The 10,872-nt window shown below is 39.6% G+C and overlaps 1 protein-coding gene across 6 annotated transcripts in view; it reads right to left on the bottom strand.

Annotated features, from left to right (window-relative positions):
* Nucleotides 1-638: 638 nt before the first annotated feature.
* Nucleotides 639-10,872, bottom strand: part of oma1 (OMA1 zinc metallopeptidase) — a 56,450-nt gene continuing 46,216 nt past the window's right edge. For 2 of the 6 annotated variants that reach the window (XM_067990296.1, XM_067990298.1), the window contains one exon: nt 639-4,024. In XM_067990296.1, coding sequence (XP_067846397.1) covers nt 3,782-4,024 — 243 coding nt within the window. In that variant the 3' untranslated portion in view covers nt 639-3,781. Of the gene's footprint in view, nt 4,025-5,525; nt 5,768-8,738; nt 9,121-10,872 lie in introns of those variants that run through there. The other 4 variants (XR_010963867.1, XR_010963869.1, XR_010963868.1 and 1 more) reach the window with 4 other exon arrangements.

Genomic DNA, 10,872 nt, shown 5'->3' with positions numbered 1-10,872 from the left:
GTGAGAGATACAAGCAAATAGTCAGAGATGGCCTTGTCATTGATTGAGACCATGCGAGTAGAGTGGTCATAAGAGACTGCAAGGTCGAGGGGATGGCCGTGAATACGGGCAGAAGAGTTTATATAGAGGGAGTAGTTTAGGAAGGACAGGAACGTAATGAATTCAGAGAGAGGGCAAGGGGAGTTCAGATTGAGATTGAGATTGAAATTATCGAGGAATGAGGAGTCACTCAGTGCTGAGGCTGAGGGAGAATAATGCAGGAAAAAAATTGTGATGGGGCTTGAAGGGAGGGGGGTTAGACGAGGATTTTAAAGGAGAATTGGAAGGGGCGCAACAAGGTGAGGTGCTCGGAGAAGATGCCAGAGGAGGAGAAGAGACCAAAGTGTTACAGTGGCCACACTGTTACTGTGGTGGTTTAGGTGGGGTAGGTGGTGGAAAGTATCGCCAGATGAGGAGGCGTCTGTAAGGGGCAAGGTGTTGATAGCCATGAACCAAGTTTCAGTCAAAGCCACAATGTCAATGCAATCATCCACAATAAGGTCACAGATGGCAAGGCCCTTGTTTGCAAGCGAATAGACATTGTGGAGGGAAATGCAGATAAATATAACAGTGAATGAATAGGCATTAAAAACCACAAAGCAATTAAAAATATATTTATTGTCCACAGTCTTATTTCAGCAACAGAACACATTTCTTCTCACTTGGCAGTGAGCATTCACTAACAGATTTCAAAACAACTAAATGGCACATATACCTAGCTCCAGGCATAGAAACCAACCACAAGTGCAATTAGGTCTGCAACTTGATTTTAATGCATCTGCTACATTAGCAAATATTGAATGGTCAAGTACAGTAGCTTAATAATTTAAATCTTGTAAGCACAATCACAACCATCTTCCTATGACTCCAGCCATTGGAGAGTTTTTCCCCTGATCCCCACTGACTTCAGTTTTACTAGGGCTCCTTGGTGCCGCACTCCGTTGAATGCTGCCTTGGTGTTAATGGCGGTCACTCTCGCCTCACCTCTGGAATTCAGCTTTTTTGTCCATGTTTGGACCAAGGCTGTAATGAGGTCTGGAGCCAAGTGATCCTGGTGGAACCCAAACTGGGTTCCCACTGCTGTGCTTAGCTACATCTGTGAGCAGATTATTGGTAGATGTCACTTGATAGCACTGCTGGTGACTCCTTCCATCACTTTCTTGATGATTGGGAGTAGGCTGATGTGACTGTAAATGGCTGGGTTGGATTTGTCTGGCTTTTTGTGGACACAACATACTTGAGCAATTTCTCTCTTTACGAACAGAGGTAGGGGTTTTTTATTATCTTACTAAATTTGCATAAAGGAGCTGAGGACCATGGCTTGGTTTGCGAATGAGTGGGAGGCTAATGGTGTAGTAGGGAGATTAGGATAGCCTGAGTCTTAAGAGATAGCTCTGGCTGTATTATATTAATAATAGTGGCCTGTATTTATTATTTAGCTGTAGGTTTCACTGCATTTATCATATTACATACCAATAGGATAGTTTTATTTAGATTATTATTGCTGTGGACTACCTGCATTACAATTGGAGGAACAAAATGCAGGACCTAGGGCAAATCTACCTAGGTGCTAATCCTAGGAATCTGGGAGGAGTATGGATTAGATGGTGGGAAGAAGCCAGGTCAAGCATGTGTTTGGGAGGCAGCTAGGCTGACATATATAAGTAAATAAAGACAGGTTTTATTTCAGTTAGTTTTCCTTTGGTGAATCTTAACTTTAAAATAAACTTAGGCAATTCACCACAGCAGTAAAAATTTTTTTATTTAGGTCATCAAACGCCCAGTTCCACACAAATACAATGTTACAATTGCTGCCCAGAATACTACAAAAGAGCTGCCATTTGTGGGACCATATGCCAGCATAAATCCATGACTTCAAAGGGTAGGGGGAAGAAAGAGAGAAAGGCAGTGAAGCAGGAGGAAAAAGAACATAAATGTAAAGATTGAGATCAATGTTCCTTCCACAATCCAGCATGGGCTCAGTACCATTTCAGAAATGTACTTCCATTTCTCACTCCCACTACCTTATAACTAGACAGCAGTATGGGAACATGAGAAAAATTCTCTCCACATTGGTCATTACCAGTTGTCCTCAATGATATGTTTCCAGTTTCCTTGGTTTAACTAAATTCTTCAGTCTCCATTCTGGTCTCCAACCCCAATTAAATGCTACCACACATTTCCATAGCATGAGAACACATTTGTGTTTGAAACTAGAAATGAAACAATGCAAACAAATAAAAGACTTTTTAAATGAAATAATTAATGGGATGCTTACCAATTTAGCAGCAGGATTTTTTTTTCTGGCAACATTATAACTCGTCCTTAATAAAAGTGTATCAGTATCCTGGCAAAAAAAAATCTGAATGCAGATTGATCAAGCACAGTCAGGAAATCAACTAAAATTTTGGTGATTTTACAGCTTCATTAACAATGAAAAATACAAGTAAGATGATCCTGAAACTATCTGTTTGTACATCAATAGTACCTGCACTGAGTAAATGAAAAAGACATAGTTCATAAAAATATATTTCTTTTCTTTTAAATATGTACATGAAATTCTGCAACTGCATGGCAATTGATAAGCAAACAGCTAACAGAAAATTCATTGTATGACATTTATGTAGTCCAGTGAAAGTTCACTACTGAGTGGAGGAACTGCCATCTCTGTTAGTCTCACATTAAAGCTTGCACTTATGGTAGAAGTGTGAGATTCTCACACATCCTCTGAAAGTTGTAGGAAAGCAGAAGCTGTTGCTCCATCAATAGAAAAATTGGCATTTTATGTACTAGCATAGAAGTAGGAGAGGAAATATACTGACAGAATAATATTTTGCATTTTGAAATATAATTCAATAACAGATTTTAAAAAACACACTGCAAATTAGCAGTTTGACTTTTTTTCTGTAGGCACCAGGATTTGATATGTTACGGTGGTTAGCTCCCAATATGACATTCCCAAACTCATGAGACATTGGTGATCTTAATTGTCATGCAGTTCTTATCTAGATGCAGGTTTGTTTGCTTTTCTTCTTCAGGCTTAATTTCCTCCCCCCCCCACAATTAAGATATTTTCTGTTTCTTGGATCTCTATGTGGTACAGTTCATTCCCAGACAAATTTTCTTCCCTGCCTCTGCCCATACTACTCCGAATCCAGGTATTATGAGGTGTAGGCATGTGTGGCCTGGGAGGACTCCTTCAATACTCCCTTCCACTGGTGCTCCGATATACTGCATTATTGTACCACTTCATTCATACACTACTAAAATTTTATTTCATATATTTCTCATGGTTATTACTTTTCCTGCTTTATTCTTATACTTTTATGTTAAATTATGCCACATAATGAACAAAATTGACCCAGTCTCCTTAAAAGAGGGCTTCACCAGCCAGAATGCAGCCAAGGTATGTCTCTGTGCAACAGGGATTCCAAGGAACACAATGCCAGATTTGATGATATTCCATCCACGCTTGCATCAAAAATGTTCCATGCAAGCTATATTATTCCATGTGAAACAGATTTCCTACTTTGTTTGGCTGCAATCCAGAACATAACTGAACCATACCTGATTAAGGGAACAATTACAGGACAACCAGAAGAATCCTAGAATTGCAGGGGCAGATGGAATATTTGCTTTGGGACCACAAACAACTCACAATGTTTCTACTTCCTACTGCCAGTTAGAAAGGAATACAAATGTTGATTTTCATGCCATGATATCGAATACAAATAAAATACATTCATTTCGGAGAATTTGGTGTATTTTGGAGAGCCTGTACTGTAACCACTGCAGGCATTCTCTCCATAATGACTGGACCAGGCTCATGGTTCTGAGGTAGTTTCTTAGTTCCAGAATCTGTGCTAATTGCTTCTTCCCGCTTCTTTGAAAGCTTCAACATCTCCTGCACGCTGAGCTTGAAGACCACTCGTGGATCTACAGATGGTAAAGAAGGGCAACTACAATCTTCACGTAGTTTAAGAGCCTGCAATGAAAATTTAAAAAGCAATACCTAAGTTATAAAACCCCTAAAGTTGGTCACAGGATTCAGCATTCATTAAAAGTAGTATCTATAGTTCCTCTAAGCATAGAATTACATTGAATTTTACAGCACAGAAACAGGCCATTCACCCAACTGGTCTATGCTGGTGTTTATGTCCACACAAGCCTCCTCCCATCTGACTTCATCTCACCCTATCAACATATTCTTCTATCCCTTTCCCCCTCACGTGCTTATCTAGCTTCCCCTAGCACGGTCTGGAGGGATTCCTACTTTGACTACAGAACTTTTCTCTCTGCTTTTTATAATTTTTACTCTCTTCTAATTTATTCACCTTTCCTTTCCCAGCAAAGTAAAAGTGTATTTAAAAAGCACATTGACTGGGTGATCAGACCTCTTACTGTCACAAAGTTGCCACCTTAATTTTTTCACTGCACTACACGGGGAGCTATGAGGAAAACAAAAAGTGATTTATAATAAATAGACCAAGGTGGGAAATCAATTCCCTTTAAAGGTGCAGTTTCAGTATTTTAAGTGTTTAACAAATGCTGATTTTTTTAACCACTTATTAATACATTGTTTGTTGAACCACCTTACTACATTGCAAAAATGTCGTTGTGTCACTTGTATATCACTGTGACACGCGGCTGTTTTCCCCTCCCAACAATCAGATGGCATTTCTTTAAAAATCTGTTGCAAAAAAGATTTAAACATGAAACATACAAGAACACAATATAGATTCTTAGTAATATTATTTTAAGTGGATATAATACTTACAGCACAGAAACCATTGTTTTCTGTGAACTATTTGATCACCTCGGTCTATATTTATCCCTATAACCTACAATCCAATTCCTATTCAAGTATCCTGTTTCAAGGTTCAGCTAGAATTGTCAAGGATAAATTTCAGGGCCTCACCCTGGAGTATACTCAGAGCCAATGTGGCAAGAAACCTGTACAAGAGGTGATTTGTACAGACGTGAACTAATTTCCATGGGATTGAAGAAAATAAATAAAAGGTTGTACAAACTTGTTTAAAGCTACCACTTATACAGATTTCCTGTCACATTGACTAAGATTTTTGGGGCCTCAGCAAGGGTAATCATGGGACTCTCTGCCAAGTCTGCCTCTTTCCATCAGCATGTCATTGTGATTGACTTAGTAGCTACTGTTATACTACCTTTGTGCAAATATATCTTATTACAATCAAAGTAATGATTTAACACTTGAATCACTACAATATCAACAAGGTCTCACACATTGAGCACATCACCATGTTTAAGAGTCTCCAAACTAAACTGCGGAGAGACCAATGCTGTAGAATTTCTGTTTGCCTGATATGAAGTACAAACTCTCTCCCCGAAGGACACTCCTGATTTACTAAAGTTCAGACAGCTTGAGCACAGTTCAGCAGAACCAAGGCTTAAAAAACAAGTATGTGCAGAGATGCAGCTGGAGTTTAACCAGGTAAAATTGCACAGCTTACCAGCATGCAGCATTAGTAAACTTCCTGCTCTTGTCCAGCGAGGACCACCTTACGCATTAGTGCATTGGCCTGCAGGGTTGCCTGAAGTTAAGTAGCAAGAATCCCAATCCCAGTGATGGGTGTACCTCTCCAAGTTCCATTAGTAAGCCAGACTGGCCAGTTAATCATAAACAGCTGGCCTGCCACAGTGGATTGACTTGATTCCAAACTTCCATCGCTTGGTAAGTCATCTTGGAGCTTCCCTGAACCCAAAGAGATGCCCGTTTACTTCCTCCCAAGGAGGATAGATACAAATTGTTTTTCAGACAACACACATGCACAGATTTGACCTCTCATTAGGTGGATAGCAGGTACCAGGAGCACTTCACGAGCTGCACAATTCACCATAAAATGTGACTTAAAAGGGGTCCCAAAGCACTTCAAAGCCAATTAAGTACTTTTGAATTATAGCCACTGTTGTTGCGTAGGGAAACGTTCAGGTCCAGAGGAGATTCATGCAATGAACAGGAACTTCATCAGCAATGCACACGAGTCCAGTGGATGGCATCTTGGCACAACTGTGGAGAGACCCTTGCGCATCAAAAGTCCACTGCAGCCATAGCTTTGCAGGCAGCCTTGGGTCTAATCTAGGACCATAGAAGGGGGCCATTCAGCCCATAGAGTCTGTATCAGCTCTTTGTTAAAGCAAGCCAAAACTAATACCACTGCTTTGCTCTAACCCTTTAACCCTATATCTCCTCTGCTTTAAATATGAATCATTTTTTCCTTAAGCTGCAATGGTTTCTGCCTCAACTACTCTCTGTGGCAAAGCATTCTGCGCTCCAACAACCCATTGCATGAAGAAATTTGTCATAACCTTTCTCCTTACTCTCTCAGCGATAATTTTAACTTGGTTACCTCTTATCACTGACTCCCGAGGCAGAGGAAAAGGCTTTCCTTATTCACTCTATCAAAACTCTTCGTAATTTAATTAAAGCAGAATTTTGTGTGTTTTTTTGTTTGAGGAATGGGGTTTCAACCTAGTTTAACTTTCTTCCCCTTTCCATCATCTCTACCTTCTTCCCATCAAGACCTTCAAGCAAACAAATAGATTTTTCAGTGAAATCAGACAAACCATTAAATGTGTTGGCTATGAACCAACTAAACAAATGCAAATTAGAAACGCACCAAAAAAAAATCTTTTCTATGCATGTCAATCAATCAACAAGATACCATATTATTATGGAAATCAGTAGAAATAATTGTGTCCTAATTATGCTGACAGTGATTTACGGAGCCTGGAACATGATTACAGCAGTGTGGTTAAATCATACTGTCAGCACACTTCGAACTTCCAAGAGACTTTCTCTTGCTCAGTTCAGTGGAGGAAGGGAAGTGTCAAAACTGAAATGTCACTGTTGTCAAATGTTATTTTTCACACGCTGGTAATGATGCCACTCAAGACAGCAGGATGCTGCAACTGGGTGTTGGACTCTCAAAAGTACATGGTGCCGCTTCAGTTGTGCCACATTACTCTGGAGATCAAGAGCTATCAGTACATCACTTCCAGCCTCATCATTTTTGTGACAAAGTTGCATAGTTTCTGATCTCAAGAATCTTCAAATTATATATATTTAAACAAATATTTAACAAGTCCAATGTCTTGTTATTTTTCTAAAATGTCTCTCAGCAAGGAATGGAGCCCTGGCTAGTATGTAAATATCTCTATCAAAGGGAGTTGTGGGACCAGTTTATATGCAGTGCTTAACAAGTTTCACAGACAAACCAATATCAGCAGTGCCTATTCTCCAAGGGTGGGAAGGTCATGCATTGTGGGAGAGATGCTTTGTTGTAGAGGCATTAAAAATGAATCAGGAAACCTGTCAGGCAGTCTTTGTGCCATTGAACTCCACTTTGATTGATAGTTTTGACTAATTGTGAAGGATACCTTTTTTGATCTTCCTTTGTATCAGCTTAATATCAAAGAGAAAGAGGAGGCTATAACCCAAGGTGGTAGCACTAGCTTTCTAATTCCTTTCTTGTTGTACCACATTGGCAAAAGCTAATGAGGTTACAATATGGGATTAATTTCTCACATAAGGCTTGTCACTGGAGAAACTTGGGCTTTTCAACAAAGAAAGGTGACTGAGAGGTGATCTTATAGAAGTATATTAGATTGTTTTAGGGAATAGTAAAATTTAAGCTGGAGTATTACTTTAAAGTGCAGCAATAGAATGAGTGGATACAGGTTTAAACTAGAAAAGGGCCCTTTTAGGACTGAAATCAGGAAATTCTTCTTCACACAAACAGTGATCAACATGTGAAATAAACTTCAAAATAATATAGGAGGCAAAACCCCTGGAATCATTTAACAAACAATAGATGCTACAAGGGGGTGAATGTTAAGATCTTTCTTGGATAGATGAATTAGATGGGCCGAATGGCCTTCCCAATGTGTAATAATTTTGTGATCAAGAACGTGTAGTCCAAGTTGTTTGAAGTAGTAGAGAGAACCTTAAAAGGTTTCAAGACTTTTATTGCTTTCAAAGGGAAACTTGAGCTAAGTTATAATCTAATATTATAATCAAACTAACATCTACTGTTTGTTTTAAATCTTGCTTCTTACTTCTTAATCAACTCAATTCGTAGTTTTCAGCCTTCACTGTGGTATTTCTCATCAGTCGGAGAGATCAGGTGGTTATGGAGACATTCTGTACTATTTCTAGAGTATACCTTAACAGTTAAAAAAAAAGCTAATTATTCACCCTGCAGCCTGTTATCCCAGATTATTTTGCACACAAGGTCATGTTTTGGTTTGCAGGTGGCAAAGGGTTGACTATGGAAATGGACTTTTGTATTGGGCATGAGAAAATGTATCTGGAACAAGCTTGAATCATAACAGTTGCTACTTGTCAAAGATTCACTTTACAATTCTTATTCCACACTGAACACTTGCCTCAGGTTCCAAAAGGGAAACTGTTTGAAGGAATGTAGCAGAGAAGGGTTTCAAAAATTGTATTCATGATCAAAACATATTATATTTGACAACTGCATACGAAATATTAGAGAAGTCTAAATACTTTTACAAAAAAATGTTATTTGCTATTACTGCTCACTGCATGCTGATCTCAGTATCCAAACTCCAAAAATGAGTGTTGGAAGCATTCAGTGCCTGCAATTATCCAGATATGGGGGCTGACCATTGCAATAACGATAAAAAATAAAACTGAGGAAAGTTTAAATTTAACTAGTTGATCTCAAAATATAGAAATAAAAATTGGATGTCTCTTATAATAGTCCCTTTGTTTATTTTTTCTGGTGTCCTTACCTGTGTGTTTCTGTTAGTCTTTTATTTTCGTTATCTCTGTATGGTATACTTTCTCGCATCATCTCTATACCTGTGTTTGTCTCCAACTCTCTTACTGCAAGTTTGTCCTTTAGTCTCTATGTAGAATCATAGAATTTTACAGCACAACAGGAGGCCATTCTGACCATTTGCTCGTACCCTTTTAAATTTTTCTTTTTCAAATATTCAGCCACTTCTCTCATGAAAGCTATTATGGATTCTTCTTCTTCTATCACTTTGTAGTAGGACATCCCATATCTTAACAACCCTCTGTACAGAGAAACAAACAAAGAAAATACTTGCAGCAATATAGCACGTTTCGTCACCTGAGGATCTCCAAAGCACTTCAGAATCAATGAAGTACTTTTGAAGTGGATGGTTGTAATGTAGGGAAACGTGCCAGCCAAATGGCATGTAGGTCTCACAAACAGCAATAGGATAATGACCAGATAATCTGTTTTTGGTTGAGGGATAAATGTTGGCCAGGACACTAGAAGAACTTCCCTGCTCTTTTGTGAATAGTGCCATGGGAGTTTTACGTCTACCTGAGTGGGCAGACGGGGCCTCAGTTTAACGTGGCATCCAAAAGATGGCACCTCTGACCTTGCAGCCTCCCTCACTACTGCATTCAAATGTCAGCCCAGATTATGGGCTCAAATCTCGAACGAGGCTTGAACGCAAGACCTACTGACTCAGGTTAGAGCGTTACCACTGAGCCAAGGCTGACAGAAGATGGAGGGAGAAATAGGGAACTATCATGGTGGCTGAAAAGGAAGGAATTATTTTTCAACATTCTGATGCGCCTTTGCTGTCAAATGATTAGCATGGACCAATGTTGCAATCTAACTGATCAGTAATCAATCAGTAATGTTACAGTCTGCAATATATTACAATCACACTGACATACACTTACAGACATAAGATTTTTAATTATTTAGATAGAATGTTGACTGTGGGAACTGTCAGATACTTGAGGGAGCAGGAAGAGATGTGGAATTGTGACCCTTCCCTGAAATATTCCTTTAGATAGGAGCAGGAGTAGGCCATTCGGCCCCTCGAGCCTGCTCCGCCATTCAATGAGATCATAGCTGATCTGATTTTTACCTCAACTCCACTTTCCCGCCCTTTCTCCATATCCTTTGACTCCCTTGCTGATCAAAAATTTGTCTAACTCAGCCTTGAATGTATTCAATGACTCAGCCTCCACAGCTTTTTGGGGTAAAGAATTCCAAAGATTCACGACCCTCTGGGAGAAGAAATTCCTCCTCATTTCTGTCTTAAACGGGCGACCCCTTATTCTGAGACTATGCCCGCTAGTTTTAGATTGCCCCATGAGGGGTAACATCCTCTCAGCATCTACCCTATCGAGTCCCCTCAGAATCTTGTATGTTTCAATAAGATCTCCTCTCATTCTTCTAAACTCCAATGAGTATAGACCCAACCTGTCCAATCTTTCCTCATAAGACAACCCTTCCATACCTGGAATCAACCTAGTGAATCTTCTCTGAACTGCCTCCAATGCAAGTATGTCCTTCCTTAAATAAGGGCATCAGAACTGTATGCAGTCCTCCAGGTGTGGTCTCACCAGCACCCTGTACAGTTGTAGCATGACTTCCCTGCTTTTATACTGCATCCCCCTGGAAATAAAGGCCAATATTCCGTTTGCCTTCCGGATTACCTGCTGCACCTGTATGTTAACTTTTTGTGTTTCATGTACGAGGACACCCAGATCCCTCTGTACCGCAGCATTTTGTAGTATTTCTCCATTCAAATAATATTTTGCTTTTTTATTTTTCCTCCCAAAGTCGATGACTTCACATTTTCCCACATTATATTCCATCTGCCAAATTGTTGCCCATTCGCTTAACCTGTCAACATCCCTTTGCAGCCACTTTGTGTCCTCATCGCAACTTGCTTTTCCACCTATCTTTGTACCATCAGCAAATTTGGCCACAAGACACTCTGTTCCTTCATCCAAGTCATTGATATATATTGTAAATAGTTGAGGCCCCAGCACTGAGC

The sequence above is a fragment of the Heptranchias perlo genome, chromosome 9, assembly GCF_035084215.1.
Source record: "Heptranchias perlo isolate sHepPer1 chromosome 9, sHepPer1.hap1, whole genome shotgun sequence".
NCBI classification, from domain to species: Eukaryota; Metazoa; Chordata; class Chondrichthyes; order Hexanchiformes; family Hexanchidae; genus Heptranchias; species Heptranchias perlo.
The sequence above is the reverse complement of the archived record's forward strand: the minus strand, read 5'-3'. Positions and strand labels throughout refer to the sequence as shown.